This window comes from Platichthys flesus, chromosome 14 (genome assembly GCF_949316205.1).
Source record: "Platichthys flesus chromosome 14, fPlaFle2.1, whole genome shotgun sequence".
NCBI classification, from domain to species: domain Eukaryota; kingdom Metazoa; phylum Chordata; class Actinopteri; order Pleuronectiformes; family Pleuronectidae; genus Platichthys; species Platichthys flesus.
Window position 1 is genome coordinate 12,466,698 of NC_084958.1, and position 18,803 is coordinate 12,485,500.

The 18,803-nt window shown below is 42.1% G+C and overlaps 2 protein-coding genes across 11 annotated transcripts in view; one reads left to right on the forward strand and one right to left on the reverse strand.

Moving 5' to 3' along the window:
- Positions 1-11,606, forward strand: part of LOC133968330 (myomegalin-like) — a 43,000-nt gene extending 31,394 nt beyond the window's left edge. For 3 of the 7 annotated variants that reach the window (XM_062404315.1, XM_062404309.1, XM_062404311.1), the window contains 15 exons: positions 38-92; positions 2,054-2,301; positions 2,379-2,483; positions 2,661-2,915; positions 3,370-3,501; positions 3,584-3,977; positions 4,059-4,180; positions 5,105-5,341; positions 5,448-5,549; positions 5,889-6,106; positions 6,188-6,331; positions 6,445-6,583; positions 6,942-6,988; positions 7,258-7,312; positions 8,887-11,606. In XM_062404315.1, coding sequence (XP_062260299.1) covers positions 38-92; positions 2,054-2,301; positions 2,379-2,483; positions 2,661-2,915; positions 3,370-3,501; positions 3,584-3,977; positions 4,059-4,180; positions 5,105-5,341; positions 5,448-5,549; positions 5,889-6,106; positions 6,188-6,331; positions 6,445-6,583; positions 6,942-6,988; positions 7,258-7,312; positions 8,887-9,002 — 2,369 coding nt within the window. In that variant the 3' untranslated portion in view covers positions 9,003-11,606. The remainder of the gene's footprint in view (positions 1-37; positions 93-2,053; positions 2,302-2,378; positions 2,484-2,660; positions 2,916-3,369; positions 3,502-3,583; positions 3,978-4,058; positions 4,181-5,104; positions 5,342-5,447; positions 5,550-5,888; positions 6,107-6,187; positions 6,332-6,444; positions 6,584-6,941; positions 6,989-7,257; positions 7,313-8,886) is intronic. The other 4 variants (XM_062404312.1, XM_062404310.1, XM_062404314.1 and 1 more) reach the window with 4 other exon arrangements.
- A 750-nt stretch (positions 11,607-12,356) lies between these two features.
- prkab2 (protein kinase, AMP-activated, beta 2 non-catalytic subunit) lies at positions 12,357-17,376 on the reverse strand. 4 transcript variants are annotated; one of them, XM_062405000.1, is made up of 8 exons: positions 17,265-17,376; positions 15,847-16,026; positions 15,570-15,724; positions 15,371-15,464; positions 15,003-15,117; positions 14,306-14,439; positions 14,146-14,214; positions 12,357-14,034 (listed from the first exon to the last, which is right to left on the reverse strand). In XM_062405000.1, exons 2-8 carry the CDS (start codon positions 16,003-16,005, stop codon positions 13,957-13,959), a joined length of 804 nt encoding a protein of 267 aa, XP_062260984.1. In that variant the 5' UTR covers positions 16,006-16,026; positions 17,265-17,376; the 3' UTR covers positions 12,357-13,956. The 4 variants fall into 4 exon arrangements, with proteins under 4 accessions (XP_062260984.1, XP_062260986.1, XP_062260985.1 ...); XM_062405002.1 differs by having other exon boundaries at positions 15,847-16,029; positions 17,265-17,370; XM_062405001.1 differs by lacking the exon at positions 17,265-17,376 and adding an exon at positions 17,049-17,258.
- Positions 17,377-18,803: the final 1,427 nt, after the last annotated feature.

The following is an 18,803-nucleotide window of genomic DNA, read 5'->3' on the forward strand; positions in this document are numbered from 1 at the left end:
AACAATACGCACAATTTACATTTACTTGTTTTCACAGGCGACCGAGCAGATAGCCATGATGACAAAGCGGGCCACGAGCTGCTCGCCCTGAGGTGAGTTAACTTCCACACGATGACTGTGTGAGTGAAACAGAATATTAGTCACAACTTGAAGTGGTGATGAGATTCATTTAACAGTGGCAATAAATACAAATATATATATCCTGTATCATGACCTCCACCAAGGAGGTTATGTTTCCATCAATTCAGAGGGTGCAGGATTATACCTATTTACTTATTATACAATTCAACTGATTTCCATGAAATCTTGGAAGAGATGGGGCACTTCCCAAGGAAGAACCAATTAAATGTTGGAATAGATTTGGATAAAAGAGCAGATCCAGGATTTATTTGTGTTTTCTTTGACATGGTGAGATTGTGAAATAGCCTTGGTGGATGTTTGTGTACACGGGCCTGAGAAGAATCCATTCGATGTTTTACATTTGTCGACATTGAAAGATCTTAAAAAATATATCTGACATCATGTGGATTCAGCGAGGTAGTTTTGATAGTTGAGTTGATAGTTGTATGTCATGTTTACAAATAAGACTCGTATTGGGGAAGATTCAGATCTGAGGCATTTCTTTTATATTTCTGCTATAAGAACATGACAATCATGTGTAGGATTGTTGGGCCTTGTTGGAGAAATGTACTACTCTAGATAGTATTTTATATTATGCAGTACTCAGCATTTGAAAAGGGGCAACCTTTAAACCTGCAGATCAACACAGCAGCAGCCTGTGGCATCCCCTGCAACACTTTGATCACTGGATCTCCCTCGAAGTCATTAGCTCGCTGTGTAGAGCGCTGGCTCTGATTAGTTTACTCTGTCATGTGACGCTCTGCTGCACGCAAGCTGCCGTCCACATGGCTCCTTATTTTGGAGAAGAGACAGAAGGTTGCTGGTAATCCACATGCTGGCCCAAGTGCGGATCCTTTACCGTTAAGTTGCTTTAGTTGAACAGACTTACAGGTGTCCCACCAGCCCGGCTTAAGAGGCTCAGTGTGACAGGGTTTTCCTGGTGGTGCCTCACACCTCATAATACTTCTCCTGCTGGATCAGAACTGCTGCCTTCTTGTGGAGCTTTTGTTTGGAATTTATCTTTAGACTAGATACTGGTAAAGCACCAGAGGACATTAAAGACGGAGGTCAGTAGTTGTGCATCAGGGACGCGCACAGACTGGACTCGGCCAGATGGCTCCTTTGTGGAAATCAATGCTTTCTAAGAGCAGCCCCATATACAGGGACTCTCTGTGGTCGGTCTCTGTGGGTCGCAGACAGGCAAGCGAGACGACGTGTCGCAGGATGCTGTTGGAGAGAGACAGGGAGTTCATGCTTCAACAGCTGAAACAGTAAGAGTTGCACTTGTGGTTAAATATCACAGACGTATTGTAAAACTGTGACGCGCCACGCGTAGTGGTGCTGCTACTTGTGAATGCTGGCAGATTGGCTCAAGTACAGAGGATTAGCTTTAACTGGTTAAAAAAGATTACTGAAATGGAAAATAAAATTACCTACATTTTTTATGATTTTTTTGAACGCAAGATTGATGAAATTGATAATGTATTTGCTGTTTTGTCTCAGAAAATAATGTCATCTCATACTTCCTATGTCTTATTTTGTATGACCAACAATCCAACACTCCAAAAACAATAACATGAATTATCATGTGGCAAAGAAAAGCATCAAATTCTCCAATTTAATGAATCTGTTTCGATTTTTTGCTTTAAAAAAAAAGACCTGTTATTACATTCAACCAGTTATTTTATTAATCAGTTTCGGAAAACATTTAAATTTATCAGCAAAGTAGAAATGGGTAAGTAAATGTAATGATGTTATTTCTTGTTTTGCTATTAATGACGCATGTAAATGTATCATGAATACTTTAAGTATAATATCATCATAATTAATAATGTTCATATAATACATGACTATTAATATAATAGTTATTCGAAGCCTGATATGGACTTGCTGCATTTCAATTCACTGTGTAATATGTGATTCTCATCCTCAGGCTGAGTAAAGAGCTGCGGCAGAAAGATAAAATCATTGAGTCGCTTCACACCAAGCTGCAGGAGCGTCCTGAGACCCCGTCCAGCTGCCACGCCCTCTCCGAGACCACCGACCAATCAGACAGGACCTCCTTGGTGTCCGACGACTGCAGGACCAATGAGGACCTGGACCTGTGCTCGGATTTAGACAGCAGAGAGTATCAGGAGGAGCACCGGCTGCAGCAGCCAGGACACGGATCAGAACCAGACGGTAAGTTTCATCTTTCTTTCTCCCTCTGTGCGAACACACCTCTTCTATCCTTTCACCTTCCATTCCCCCTCTTCTAGTCCGTCCATCTTTCCCTCCTCCTCATGGCCTCCTCAAGTCCTCCAGCAGCTGTCCCAACATGCATTGCTATGCCCCTGTGGCTTGGACCAGTCAGACCTCCAGAGGTATGGGACTCAAAGATGGTAAAAAAATAGATGACCATTTCCTCCTCTCCTCCTTTCCTTCCTAACTTCTAATGTGTGTGTGTGTGTGTGTGTGTTTGTAAGCACGGTCTCCTAATCCTCTCTACTGCTTTAATGAAAGTGTCTCACTCTTGTTTGTCTGTGTGTTTATGGTTTCAGGCTTTGCACTTCCCCATGACAAGACCCTGTTCACCCCCTTCAACAACCACAGCCAGCACGACCACTCCAGCTACAGCCTGCTTTCCCATCATGCCTTTCAACAGCACCAGCTGGGTGGCATCCCTGAAGGCCACCCTCTTAAATCTGACTCAGGTCCAGTGTCAGGCGGGAATTTGTGGGACATGGAGAACCTGGTTCAGCAAGCTGGAAGCTTTCCTGGATCATCCGGGCACCAGCCAGGAAGCAGCCACACAGGTGGGGAGAAGTCATATTGTAATTGCTCTGTGTAATCATCATACACCAATGGCTTAATTATCAGATACGTGTAAATAATAATAATAGTTATTTAATAATGATAATGTTTGTATGGCATGTTTCATAACACGGTTACAAGGTGCGTTACAAGTTAATAATGTAAAATGTAAGGCAAATAACAGGAAACAGCAATTTGAAGATCACACAGCATTGTAGTAAAAACAAGATAAAATAAAATGATTAAAATAGTAAGATCAGGTAGGGTTTGAAATTCCTGAGAAATCCTACCTTTAAAAATGTGTCTTCAAGAAAGAGGAGAAAGAGTTGAACAGATGGATCTCTTCGGGGAGGTTGTTCCATAGTGTGGGAGCCCTGACAGAAAAGGAACAGTCACCTCTGGTCCTCATGAGACCTTGGAATGGTTATTTATAATTTCATCTGCTTGTCTCTATAGGGGTGAATTTGATAGAGGAGCACCTGCGGGAGGTGAGGTGTCTCCGTCAGCGTCTTGAAGAGTCCATCAGGACAAACGAGAGGCTCCGCCAGCAGCTGGAAGAGAGACTGGCCAGCAGCGGGCGAGACGGAGGTACAATAACCCTCCTACACTCAGAAACATGATCACTCCTTCCTCTCCAAGAGATGACATCAAACTACTTGTGTTTTTCCAGGGGCACCAACAAACATCTACATTCAGGGACTGGATACAGTTCCTCAACTGTCCAACGAGATCAGAGTCCTGAAGCAAGACAACCTGGTTCTCCAGTCTCGCCTGCAGGCCAGCACAGGTACAGAATCTGAAATCCAACTGAAGCCTTCTCCTTTGTTTTTCTTTGTATGTGTGTTAACTCGTGTGGACTCTCCTCGTCCCTCAGACACGTGTGAGGAAGTTGTACAGTTGCGTGAGGCCGTGTTTACCGCACGGGCCCGTCTGAAGCAGGCGGAGCTGGAGGCCGAGCAGTGGAAGGAGGAGCTGAGACGCCTTCAGACTCACAGTCAGGAGCAGGGACAGCAGATACACACAATGAGACAGGAGCGACAGGACAGTCAGGAGAGAACCAACAGGTGGGTGCCTTTGTGAGCATATAGATTTCTGACCTGTTCACGTCACTTGACCTCACTGTGTTTGTTTATGTTCTTCCTCAGGCTCCAGCATGAGGTCTGTCTCCTGCAGCAGCAGCTATGTGAGAGCAGGGAGCTCATCCACTCACTGCAGAGTGAACTGCAAGTTTACGATCGAGTGTGTTCCAGCGCAAAGGCCAGCAAAGGTCAGGAGCGTATTGTATACACTAGCTTTTTTTATTATACTACACTTTTTAAGTAGGATAATAATATCCATTTGATTTTAATGTATAGAACTATCTGTGGAATTACTTACTTTAGCGCCATCTCCTGGTAGTACGATGAACAACATCCTTTTAGAGCCATGTACATGCATAATCATAATAACTTTATTGATAAAATAGCTTTCAAAGTATCTGTAACAAAGCTCTTCGTAAAGAAGAAAAATAAGAGATTAAAGACAAGAAGCAAATTAGTACAATGTCATCTAAAATCTAGGATGACAAATTATATCACAAAATTTTATCAAAGACAGCAGAGAAATCATACCCCATCATTTACTTTAGTTCAGTATATTTTGTTCATTTCATTCAAAAGCTGTTTTAGAAAATAAAACAATAAGCTTATATACATTACAAGAACACAAAAAGGAGCAAAAAGAATGACAAATCTTATGTTAACCCCTTTCATATAAATAATGTGAAATAAATACAGATATCCATTCCTCTTTTCACATATCACATTAAGTCATTTATTTGTTAATCAATACTTCATAACATGTATGCTATTCATTTCAATTCAAGATCATACTTTTTCATTAATTTTGTTGATACACTTTTATTTGTATTAAATTTTATAATTGTATTGTATTTGAGCAACATTTTAAATCATTGTCCAGGGAATTCCACACTTTCACTCCATAAACAGAAATACATATCTGCCTTAATGCAGCTTGTTCACATAGATTTGTGAAATGATGATCCTTACCATTTCGTTTTTCTGAAAGGAAACTATGTATGGCTTTGCAATCAACTAATGGCCATTTGGCAAAAGCATATTGGCATGCAAGGTCAAAGCAAAGCAAACAAACACATTCCAGACTCCCCAGTTAATGTGCATGTTGTCTTCAGGCTACCTGCGTGAGCTCCCAGGTCTACCAGTGGAGCTGGGGGAGCTGCTGGGGGAGGTGAGGAGTCTGCGGGCACAGCTGCAAACCAGCGTCCAGGAGAACAGCGCCCTCAAACAACTGGAGCTCCACAAGCAGCTGGAGCAGAAGCTGGGTGCCGGCTCCCCTCGGATGCCCTCCCTCTCTGCCCTCACCGCCAGCCCTCAGAGAGAAAACTTCTACAGACGTCAGCTGCTGCACGGTGAGATGGAAACTTCATGATGTCCTAACTGGACGTCAGGCTCGGCGTGCTGTGTTGTGGTTTGCGTTATGTCCAAGCCTGGATTGTGCATCTGTGTGCTCCACAGATCCAGCTCCGTCTCCACCGGTCAGGGACATTGGTCTGTTTAACTGTGGATCGCCCGGTCCTCCCTACTCAGACCTGGACGACAGCCATAGCACTGCTAATGGTGTGACTTACACTGTAACTGCATGACTACAACTTAATCTTTGATTTGTTGGCTTGTTACTTAGACTGTGAATAAAGATGGACGACACGACTCCAGTTCCCCCTTTTGTCCAAAAAGGAAGCCTGGATAGTGGTGCCGCTATCTTGTGCTTTTGAGTCTGTGAAGTAGTGATCATGGTGTGATCGATCAAGACGATTTGGCTTCACTTTTGTCATGTCTTCCATCTTTATATACAGTCTATGCTTTATTAAACGTATCTTATGACACTTTATTTGAATCACTTCTTAACTCCAGTATAAAACATTACCATCACGTCCTTTAAAGTCCTTGTATCTCCAGCAGATACTCTGGACCCTCACTCTGAGCTTGAGGGGGAGGCCCCCGACGGATCATTTGCAAACCGAAACGGCCGCCACACCATCGGTCATGTGGACGACTTCAGCGCTCTGCAGCAGCAAGTCCTCGAGGGTCGGAGCCTCGTCCAGCGCATGGAGACGACCCTGCAGGCCTGCCTGGGCCCGCCGCTGGAGAGCCACGAGAAACAGAGCGGTGAACTGGTGAGAACCCTAGAGAAAGAGTTTCAACAAATCACCATCTAATGTCTGCAGACCACAAATATAACCGAGTTCCTGATGCAGGTTCTGGATTATGGATACGTGAAGAGTCTGCTGTCCAACACCAGGACGCTGAGGCAGATCCTGGAGGAGTCGTTGTCTCTGCTGAAGATGTTCTGGAGAGCAGCTCTGCCCAGCACTGATCCCTCCGTCCACAACCTCAAGAAGGTTTGTGATATTGTATGACTCCTCCGATCTTTAATAGCCCTCACTGTAAAACATGTTATGTCAGTTAAGTTGAGCCATGGTAACACAAGTTTTGTGTGTGTGTGTTTGTGTAGGAGCAGTGTATGCACGAAGAGATCTTGTCCTTGAGACTGCGGATGTCGGAGCAGGAGGAGGTTCTAAAGGGGACGGTTCAGAGACTGAGGAGCACCAGCCGCACCAAGGAAAACATGGAGCACTTCATAGTCAATCAGTGTAAGTGTTTTTTTACAGAGAGAGAGAGAGAGGGAGGAGTGTAAAACAAAAGCCCTAATAAGGTAAAGGAAGGGAAAGCGAGACACACCCTTTGTGGTGGAGAGAGAGATATTAGGGGATTAGAAGATCGTCCACTAATCTTTTATATACTGACCTCTGTGGATTTATGTTAAAAGTATAAGTCTGATAAATATGTCCAAGGTCTAAATACCCCAAAAAAACTAAAAGTAAAGTTGTTATTATGTTTGTAATTTGTAATATTATTGTTAATGAGTATACTGGTTTGTTTACTGTCACTTCTTTGTTTTTGTAGTTTTGTAGCAGCACTTAAACTGTATTTCCTTTTGTTTTGTTGCAGTGTCGAGGACTCGAGATGTGCTGAAGAAAGCAAGGACAAATTTAGAGGTACGTTTTATTCACATATACTCTCACTTATCATATTATACATGATTATTTAAATGGTTATTTGTCTACATATTCCATCGGTCACAGTACTTTTCTGTGTATCAGTATTGTATTGTGTGTCCCTGCTGTCCTATACATATTCAAGTCTTTGGTATTCGTGAAGTAAATTCATCACTTTGGGCTTTTTCTGTCTTACTTGTTCCTTCATTCTGTATTTGTCTCCTCCTCTCCTCTCCTGTCCTTGCTCCTGTTTTTGTTTACACCCCCAGAAGAATGAGCTGAGACTTTCCTCTCTAAGCTCCTCCTCTTCCTCTCCTTATGCTGGTAACTGTCTGTCATCTCGTGGCCTTGCCGATAGGTAGACGTTGTCCCAGATACGTTATCCCACTACCTAGTAGTGAGACATCTCCTGTGGTGTCTGGGGCAGCTTTTACCTGAGTGTGGATTTGCTGTTGTGTAATAATGCTAGCATCACCGCTTCACCATCCCCGTTCGACCGTCAACTCCATCCTGGTTTATCTGTTCACTGTTGTTTGGAAGATTTTGTGACATTGCTTCTTTAGTAGATAGACATATAACATTCTGTGTCTGAGTAGAAAACAAAATGACAACGCATCCCAGGCACGCACACACACACACACACACAGCTACATTGGTTGCCTTGTTTTCAACCTGGAACTACGGTGACTCTGTGCAAATCAAGAAAATATGGGTATACACTATGACAGATTACAAAACACAATGACGTAAACTCCAAACGGAAAAGGGTGATACCTGCTACCTGTTGACCAGGCTGGTCACTGATTGGACGCACGTTTAGCGCAGCCACCGCAAAGGGAATGTGAAAACAGTTTTTACTTCCTGTTAGAAAGACATTCATACAAACAGGGACGATCCTCTCAGCAGCTACCGCCCTTTGCCGTTAGAAGTTTATTATTAAGTTTTATTATTTGTCCAAATTTGGCGTTGTTATTTGCACTTCCAAATGAGACACTGCCATGGTTGGTATGACTCTCACACACCTTGTCATGGCTGAAGCACAAATCTCACAATACTGACACAAAACTCCAAACACATCCATCTACTAAGCCGCTACTGCACCATAGTGTCCATGTTATGTGTCCACTGTGTCATGGTTGAGTCTATTTACAGCGTCAGACCCCCACAGTAGTGCTAAAATAATCAGACGCCGGTTTCTGCTGTCACCGTTTCACAAGCGTGTGAATGCTGAACTATTCACTCATTCTCTTCATCTGCTAGCCGTTGCTTTTTGGGAATTTTACTACAACTAATGAGGCACAACAACCCGCTCTTTTCTGTTGTGTTACTTGTTCTAAAGGAATAGTTTCACATTTTGGGAAAGGAGAATTTGCTTTGTTGCAGAGTGTGAGGTGAGAAGATTGCCCCCACTGTGTTTCCAGGTAGCATAGCTTAGCATATCAAATTTAAACATAAAAAACATCTAAAACAATGTAAAGTACTTTTGAAGCTTGGTCATTAATGCTGCTTTCAAATAGTGGAGAAATTGTAATGAATTATATATTTTTTTGAAGTGAAGGTAAAACAATAATAGAAAGGCAGGCCCGTATGGAGCCTGAGAGGCGGATCTCAGGGCAATGAACCCCTCCTTGCTGCTCCTTGATCGGGGCAGGATCATAATGATACAAGACTGAGATGTGTCTTTTGAAACAGCATTTTCTTTACACAATAGTGTCATTTTCACCGTTCAGACATAAAAGTGCATTAAATCGTCTTATCTAACTCTCTTGCCATTATGCTGAACTACTCCTTGAACATTTCACCTCACCAGCGGTTTGTGAGTTTAATCAGGACTATTTGTGTGAAGCTGTATAATAACTCGGTTCTTGGTATACTCTCCTTTTTGTCTCTGAACCCAGCTGAGGACCCAGGAGGTGCTGCCAGAGTATGGCCTGCTGATCGCGGTCTCCTGAAGACCAGCAGTGCCATTCTGCGTCCGGCCACGAGAAAGCGCAGCAGCGAGTGCCTGCTTTAGACTTTCGATAAGAACCAGCCTCAACCCTACCAGCTCTCTGACCTCTGTGCTCCAACAGCCAAGACCCCTCAAGCTCCTCCCTGTTTTCCTCCCCAGCCTTTGCCATAAGAGTGCTTCCGTCCATCCCTCCCTCGCCCCTCTGGGCAACACGTGCACAGCATTATCTGCACCTCGAGCCTTACCCCCCCCTCCCCCCCCCCCTCCCCCAACTACCACCATGTATGATTGTCTATGAGTGATGCTGGCAGCAGTTTACCTCGTGTGTGTGTGTGACAGAAGAAGGTGTGTGAAATGTGCCTCTGATGGATTCAGTGACCTATGTCCTACTGATGGAGCTGGTTGAAGATGCTCTTAACACGCGGATCTCAGTCACAATATATCTTTGTTGTGACCAGACTTTTTGTTAATCATCGGAATTTGGGTTAGTGCCAAAAAATACACAACAGACAAAGAGTTTGCATTGGAGAATTTAGAGAAATTTTGAGAACTGAAAGTTTAAGAGCATCCTCTCCTGACAGCCAGACAGCCTGTGGACAGACAAGTTGTTCATGCATGTTCGAAATGGCCTGTGGGGGAATTCTGCACACAGCTCACTCAAAGACAAGACACCCTCAACCACCACTGCCACAGAAATGTTAATCCCCCCCCCCCCCCGGTGGCACACCTACTAAGAAGGACATCTTCTTTTCTTTTGTGCAAATGCAATGCAAAGAACAATGACGCCCACAATGTATCACTAGTCGACACAGTGGAGGAATGTAGAGGAGGTGGGCGATCACTGCTACGTAGATTGAGTGTAGGAAGCTCATGAATGACATGTCAGCCAAGGGTTGTGAACAGTAGAAGAAAAAGCCAGAGGACGGTTCCATTTCAGTCACAAGACTCGGCCTTTCGCTCCTGACGGGGCTTTCGGCACCAAAGTGCGGCTGTAAGAGAAAACAGCCGAGTTGAATTAATTAAATTCTTGAGGCTGCTTTCTGTTCAGTTGGATGTGATTTCTACAGAGAGGTCAAAGTGCTCAAATGGAACCAGGCTAAACGCGTATTCAAGCTCCTCTGTAGGAGTTCTCATACGAGCATGTGCAATAAAAACGTTTTTTCTTGAATGATCATGCTGCACCAGGTTATTATTATGAATATTTCTTTGCCTGACACTGGATTATTAGTCACACTCATTATATTACGACACTTTCAGTATAATGACTGTACTTTTTTTTCTGGAGTGTTGTTGCATGAAAGAGATTGATAAACGGAAGAAAAAAATCTGAGCTATGGAACAGTGGGTTGGCCATCCTTGCCGGAGTTTGAAATTGGAACTCTTATTTCACTTTGACTTGCCGTATCCATGCGAATGACGAATTGTCTAAACAAACTGTTTTTGAAGCGGATCTAGAGCCACAGAGACGGTAACCGTTAACACACGTGGTTTGATTAATTTTTCGAATTGTGCGACAATTTGGACCAAAACTTAACAGTGGATTTTTTCTGCTTTAGTCTTTATGGTCTTTCTTTTTAGTTCAGGCCGTCTTAACATTCCCATGGTAATGGCAATACGGGTTATTGAGTTCTTATAGATGACAAACTTTGGCAGGGTATTGGTGTGATCTTTGTTCTGTTATTCACTCACTCCTATCACTTCGATTTAACATTAAGTTTGATGTGTTGTCTTGCTGTACATTTGCCATTTTATGCTGTAAATAACCGTTTTTTTCTGTATGAGCTTCTTTTTGTGTGTGTGTGCGTGTGTGCACGTGTGTGTGCCTGAGTGTGTGAAAAAACATCCAACATTTGCTTTTTGCAAAGTTGATCATCTGGGTAGCTGTGCAATAGCTTTATGTATTTTATTTTGATGTTAAACATCATTGTATAACACGTTTGCTACATTCACCCCCTGCGGTGTATGAGTCATATGCAGTGTGTGTTAGAGGATTGTGTCACTTTGACTCGATTAGTCACATAGATAGGAAATCCTCAGCAAAGCCTTTGTGACATGTCACAGTGTTGTTCACAGATAACAAAGCTCTGGTTAATGTTGCTTTGCTCGCCTTTAAATTTAGCCCCAGAGCTTCTACAGCCTGCTCTCAGTGGTAGAATTGGCCTTGAACTAGTGCTTGTCTATCTGGAATCTGCCAATTTAGGTTTTATTTGCGCTCAAGTCCTCTGAAAAAGACTAAAGATGCCAAGTATTTCAATAGCTTCATATTTCCTAACGAAATTAATGAAGTTAAAGGGAAAATGTTTTAAAGATTTGTCTACTGTAAAAAAAAACAACAGAAAAGCCAATGACTGGATCGATTGTGAAACGCTGGATCCACAAAGCACCTTTTTAGAGCGTAAACAAAGCCTTATTGCTATTTAATAAGAAGGGAATCAAACGGCAGTTTGAAACGATGTTTTGCTGGTCCTGAGTTGCGTATGTATATACAGCTTTTTGATTGGTGCAGCTTTTATGTGAATTGAAAGCAGATTTTCCTGATTTGTTGTAAAATGAACTAGAAAGCCGATGCAGGACATATATGGATCCTGTCTCTGATGACAGTTAACAGCGTGTTGAGTATTAGCAATGAAAGATTTTGGGACGAATAAATAAACTACTTAAAATCTTGTGTGGTTTCCTTTTGTTGAATGCACCTTCAATTCTTCTGTGTGTTTGTTTTGTATTTTGATCTCTATCTGCAAGTAGATAAATGTTTATATATCTGGGGACAGAAAGCAGATCTCCAGATGGAACCCCTCAGATGGCCTGAGGGGTTCAGATGGTTCATAGGCATGATAGGAGCTCAAACATATATGAGCCAGTATAAAGATCTTTAAACTGGAGTGGATATGATCCACTTTCTTTGTATGAGTGAGGACCTGAGCTGCAGCATTTTTAATTAGCTGCAGCTTTCCGATCAATTTTTTTGAGAGACCTGTGATAACCATTGCTACGGAGCAAGTTAGCAATGGAGCAAGCTTAGTTAGAATTAACAGCAGTTTACTTAACAATCTAGTAGCAAAAAGTTAAATGCTTTACTCATCAAGAATTGGCGGTTAACACATTTAGTTTCTATTTACATAATTTTGTATTCACTGCTGATGTTATTCCGCCAACCACCAAGCCCTGAGGCCGGTGACTTTAACTTCAGTCTGAGCTGAAGATGTAGCAATGCTTAGACAGTGTCCTATAATGTCGTCTTGTAAACAACTGAAACTCTTGTCAAGTGAAAAATAAAGTGACCTGATAAAGCCAGCTACTCCAGGTATGAAACGATGTTTGGCAACAAAGAAAACTTTCATCTTTAACTAGATTAACTTATTTTGAGGGAATATTTCTTTAAAATGATACAAAAATCTACACCAGAAGGTTATATACTTATAATTAGTTAGGACAAAGATGTCCTTTTCTTTATTTTCAAACAAGTACAACTCCATACGGTGGATGTTCACACTGGTTTTGTAAAGACTTTCAAAACATTCATGAAAAATTCAAGTTTTGGTTTTAGCCTTATATCAACACTCCCATGGCGTTTATCCATATACTCCCACATCAGATCATATAGCTGTCTTATAAACTAGTTTGGACAAAACCTCATGGATCAACATTCACAAAACACTTTCAGCGTCCAGTTGACCACCAGCAGGAGTCTTGAAATAGTGAATCAACTGTGGGCATATACTGAACTGTAAGTGCACACAATTATTAACATGACTGACAAGAGACATATATATGTTTGAAGCCACCATACCTCAAAATACAGATGAGCTTAAAACAGTTATAAAGAACACACATGTGTGAGCAGGTTTTTACATCATTTAAACTTATGGTAGCTATTCATCCTCATAGCCCTGTTAAATGATCTGAAAATGTGCGTCAGGTCACATTTTGAGGGGAGTGTGGTCAACTTGACTGTGATCCAGACAATGTTTCCATGTACATTGCGGACATTCAATACCTGCAAAGCAGCAAGTTGAAACTGTTTGTATGTGTGTGGCGATACGTGCCACAGATACATACAGTACTATTCTATTGATAAGGAGAGCTTGTTACAGATGCACACACACGTAAAGCACTGCAAGGTCATCACATCTAAGAAGAAAAAGCACAAACGGGTCGGTATAGTCCAGAGAGTACGAGAGTCGTCTGCTGCATAGTTAAAAGCTTCTATTGACATGTCCACAGGATGGTAAAGTGCTAAGGACAGGCAGAGCGTGAAGGCATGGCACATGGAATACCATCGCAGTTCAAGCTGTCTTTTGCAATACGTATATCGCGTACGGTTGTGCATTTATGATTTATTGTGCAGTCCAAATTGACAACATCAGATACAACAGTATTATTGCACTTCATATTCAAACAAAACCAGATCTACTGCTCCTGTCCGAAGCTCAAACTCTTATCCTCTACATTCCTCATGCACTTTCCAACAGAAACGCCATCAGTTTGTTAAAAACTCAACTGAATCAGTTGAAGGAGGAGGTGTTGACACAACACTTACAAATCTGATCGTTGATCCACACTAGAAACACCCTGAGTTACTGAGATCGTTCATGAAACAGATGATCCACAGATCTTCTACCTGTCATGGTGGCATATGAGATGGATGTGCACACAAAAAAACTTTTTACACATCAACATGCAAAGAATCACAAGGTGCAGCAAAAAACCTAAATGCACACAGTGATTTAGTCTGCCTCTTATCTGTCTGCAGTCATTACAGGTAAAAGCCACAGTATGGTTTTCATCTCTGTCTGAAACCCTGCACACCCACTGTGCTACTTTTGTTCAGAGCCCTGTGTGGCCAGAAGTGCAACCATTTTTAAAACCCAAGCCACAGCAATAGCCACAGGCCTTGAGCTCACCTTTAAACTTGTTTCAGTGCAGGATTTGGCTAAATGTGATGATAGAAAAAGAAAAACATCAGAATACAAACAGGCTGCTTTCTAAAAGCACTGCGGTGCACCCAAGTTGATGTTTAAATGGGCTTGTAAAGCAGAGAGGTGACGTATTTCTTCTTGTATCTATGAGTCGCACTCAGCACCATCACTCCATCCTACACGGAGAAGAAAACAACAGACAGGCAACCTGCCATTAGAGAGAAGAACACAAAGAAAATAGATGGAGAGTAAGAAGAAGTATTTCAGCTGTTTCCCCTTTATCCTACCTTTATTGAGAGAGCATAAAGGTGATTGAGCATGACGTGGTTGGGCTCAGGCAGCAGGGCAGGGTCACACTAACAAGGCAGAGAGGAGAGATTAAAATTAAATCAGGAAATGGTAAGTAATGACCACAAATAGGGAGATGGGAGAGTTGGAAATACTGACAGATATATTGGTGTCTTTGTTGAGTATGACTTCAAGGAGGTGAGGAGGGAGAATCGGTGGGGCTTTGAAATGCTCCTCTGGTCTGAAGCTGTACTGCTCCTGTCCGTATGGACCAGGAGGGGAGCTGGACAGATCTGTCAACACACACAACAGAACTATATTCACACGGTTATGATGAGGTTTCCATATTTCTTAAACTTTTCCAAAGCTTTGATCATATTTACAGTTTACAGCTTACTGAAAAGAAAGCTGTAGTAAGTAAAGTTAGCTGCTTGTCAGTGTACAAATACAACAAATAATCAATTTAGCCCATATAGTGATGAGTCCTGGGTTCAAGCCCGTCTGTGCTCGACATAAGGAAACAACAAGGAGGGATAAGCAGGTTTCAGACCTGACAAAGCCGAGTAAAATCCCTTCAGGGAGTTTAATTCTATTTTAAGCAGTGATATTAATCACACACTTGTTTCATCATCACAAAGTCAGAGTCATACATTGCAGGGGGGAAATGTAGCAACATTTCTATATTTGCCATTCAATCCATCTTAATTATATGTAAACAGAAAGAAGAGATGATGAGGATCCTGGACCTGCACTAAACTGGACCAGCAGTTCTTAAGGCTATTCAAATGTATTTTTCATGCATTTCCAAACCATGAAGGTCCATATGCGTGACCTATATCAGAGTCTGGATGCTGACCTGATGTGTCGGAGCACTCCAGAGAGTCCACCTGCAGGGCGTCAAACACCTCAAAGTCGGACTTCTTCACCTGGATCAGGTTGTTGATGGTGCCGAGCTGACTGGTAACCACAGGCTGCAAGGACAGAAATGTTTCCAGATGTTATGATCAGGCCTTGTATAATTATGATTCATAAAAACCTGCACATACTTCCCTGGATATTATTATATAAAACTTTGGTAAGAACTGAAGAGCTCCTATCCTTTCATATTTATGACATCATAGATCTCTGCAACATGTGGAAAGTGAGAGTGTGGAGCAGATCCCTTTGAAATTAAAATGATGTGCGAAACAAGAAAGAGGAAGAACAATACAGTGATGTTTTTACCTCTGAGGGATCATGGACCCACTGCCCATCTACAAAAAACTTGTACTGGTGTTCTCCTTCTGGCAGGTCCAGGATCGCTACAAAATCATTATGGCTTTGGAGAGAGGAAAAGCATTAGTTCAACACTAGGGTTTGCTCTTAGGTAAAACAAGTGGATGTGTGATGTACCAACATCGGAAGCAGAAACAATCCTGGTTACCTCTTATTTAGCGGGATCTTTGTGTTCCAGTTATTAAAGGAACCAGCTATGTAGACATCCTTCCCTCCCCCTGCCCATCGGATCACTGTGGGCCGAGCCTGACGACCAGGTTTCACCAGGTCATCCAGATCTGGGGTGAACTTCTCTCCTGATGCCTGAAAGCAAATATTATTGTTAAGAGTTTTTCAAACCTAACTAATGGCTTTGAAACCTGAAATGTGTGTATGGAGAACAAACAAGGTTATGCATAACAATTTCTCAATTTTTCCAGCAGCACCTTAGACTCAGGCCCATGGGTGTTGAAGATGTTCGGGTCGTCTGTGCTGTCCACCATCTTGCAGCTGGGTTCATGGTCTTTGTGGCTGCCACTGCTGTCAGAGCGATGAGACTTGGCTCCATGGCGATCTCCAGACACCCTGTCGCTTGTGTTGCCCATGATGCCTCGCTATTTCAAATGCTGCTGGAAGGAAATGCTAATTTCACACACTCATAGACACCAGTCCCATAGATATGCTTGATTTTGTTCTATCCCTTAAAAATTCCCTGAGATATAAGTGAAAATGTCAGAATAAAAATGGCCGTTCATGCAATGTTAAGGAAAAGGGAAACAAAAGCCCTGCATACTGGTCCGAATTTGCAGTAAATCTATTAATCAGCTATTTCCTGACCCATTTCAACTTCTTCCACCAAGTTTCCCTGTAATCCGTCAAATAGTTTTTGCTCAATCTTGCTTACAAAGAAACAAATGGGTGAGAACATAATCTCCTTGGTGGAGGTAGCATGGAAGCTAATTCAAACAACACAAACGGTTAAATAGAATCTGCAGTAAAAAATATAATAACTGGTGTTAAACGCATGTTTGAATGCTTTCTTACTGCAGTGAAGCTGATGCGTAACATTGACAATAATTTGTGTCACTCATGATGAATCTTAATATAGCCTCAAGACCTGTTGTTTCCATATACATTTGCTTCATGCAAAATCAGTAATATCAAAGCAGAACATTGATATTCAAGCTGTTTCTCAATATAAAAATCAATTACACTGACCAGTTTGACGTCAAGTGTATAACCGTTGCAATATAATGACAATAAATGACAGACTGGAAATACAGAACAAACACAACTAGAAATGTCCAATTTAACATGAAAACGAACTACTTGAAAAGCAGGAACAAGAACCAGTTTCCAGACATGTTGACTGTGAACACAATGAGCAGCAGTCTGGTTCAGCCACAGGACTGAAGGCTTTCACCGGGAGCTAAAAGGTTTAACAACAGACCAGACAGATAAGACGTGAGCTAGGAAACTGTGTCTGTCCTGAAGCTGTGAACCTGAAATTCCCTGAACAGGTCCCACAGCAACAACAACAAGCACACAACATTATCACAGACACACACACAGACCTGCAACAATCACCAAGTTTCCTCGTAAAGCACACACAGCCTGTTCTGTGGTGAAGCGCGGACATGTAACCTACCTCTGTGTCGCCCCTCTGTCTGCGCCCGCTGAAGATTACTGGGGGAATATTTTTAGCTGCTGCTGTCAGCTAAGCTAGCAGCTAGCTGTCACTTTGTAGCAGCTGCCAAGATAACTACGCTAACAATTTACAACGACGGTCTGAGCTGGAACGTAAGGCAAGGATAAGTGGCCGCGTTCGTTATGTAGACACCGAGGACTGAGCGGACGAACTCACCGACAGCAGCTGCCGTTCTCCCGCAGGTTGTTCTGGGCTCAGGATCCAACACCTCCTCCTCCTCCTCCTCTTCCTCTTCCTCTTCCTCACAACAACTGGCCCGGCTGTCTACAGCGAGTGGCTCCACGTGGTTGATGTCAGCAGAGAGAAGGACAAACTTTGTAAACATCGGGGGGGGGGGGGGGGGGGGGGGGGGGGGGGGGACTCAAGGTCAGTTAAGTTAAATTAAGTTAAATTAAGTTAAATTAGGTTAAATGAAATGAAATGAAATGAAATGAAATATTTAAAAAAATTTAAATTAAGTTAAAAAAAATAAATTAAATCCTGCGCAGAAGCTCACTGCGCACATCCTGCGCAGAAGCCCATTGCGCACATCATGCGCAGAAGCCCATTGCGCACATGCTGCGCAGAAGCCCATTGCGCAGAAATACGCGCGCAGTTTCTTTTTTTTATTAATTTAATTTAATTTAATTTTTTCAGTTTTTTTATTTAGTCAATTTAAATGTATACAGTGTAAGATAGTTTACAAATTGTAGGTAATTTTAAGAGTTAAATATATTGACAGCATAGGAACCCAGGACCTTCTTGTTGGAGAACAAACACTTAACGGACTAGGCCAAACTGTGTGCTGAATCCCGTGAGGAACTTAGTACTATATGACGATGGACAAATGATTGTACGTGTGTCCTGTCATTCTGTCCTGCTTTTGATAAACACTTAAGAGAAAAAAATTTCTACTTTTCTTCATAAATTTGACAGCTACTTTTATATTTTTGGATTTAAGATACTGGATGATTTAACATGCTTTAAAAAACTATAAACACAGCTTCTTTCCATGTGATGTCCTGAGGCTGCCCCCTGCTGGCTGCTGGTTTCATCTGCTGCCCCTGCTTGGTTTGTGAAACTTGTCATTAACTAAAGTTGCCCATAAAAGAAAATGTTTATTATCCTTCAAGGGCAATTTGATGTACAACCAGCAACCAGTGCATGACAAAAATAAACCAATAGTCCCTGAAATTCAAGTATGTGTCCCTTCTGTATTTCCAAAAACACTTTTAGCATTTTGACACAAAACACTGGCATGAAAATGAATTAAACAGGGATGCTACAGGGGTATATCAGGCAGTCCATGCCCAACATACTATATTGCCATCTTTTTGCAGCACAAACCTGAGAAACGAGAATACATAGCACATCAGTATCATTACTTAGGTTTCCATGGCTGTGACCAAACAGCTGCACTCCAGCTGTTGTCCTGAATGAGCTTTGGTAATGAAAGAATACTGCATAGTCACATGCAGTGTGCGTTGAGAGCACAGCATCCTGGATTAAATGTTACTACCAACACATCTCCTTTGGTTAAAATGAATTACACTGCATAGAGTACAAGCCACACAAACGTTTTGTACCAACAGGAGAAAACTTCCATCAAAGTAATACACAACACAATATGGATGATGGGTACCCAGTTATAGCGATGGTGGATACTTGTGTATTCAAAACAAATGAGCTGTTAAAAGACCTACCTCATACATAAGT

Coding starts and splice junctions, on each gene's coding strand:
- prkab2 (XM_062405000.1), bottom strand. CDS start 16,005: ATGGGCAACACAAGCGACAGGGTGTCTGGAGATCGCCATGGAGCCAAG. Junction 14,215..14,305: donor ACAAAGACACCAATATATCT/GTCAGTATTTCC, acceptor CTGCCTTGTTAG/TGTGACCCTGCCCTGCTGCC. Junction 14,035..14,145: donor TTTATGCTCTCTCAATAAAG/GTAGGATAAAGG, acceptor TTCTCCGTGTAG/GATGGAGTGATGGTGCTGAG.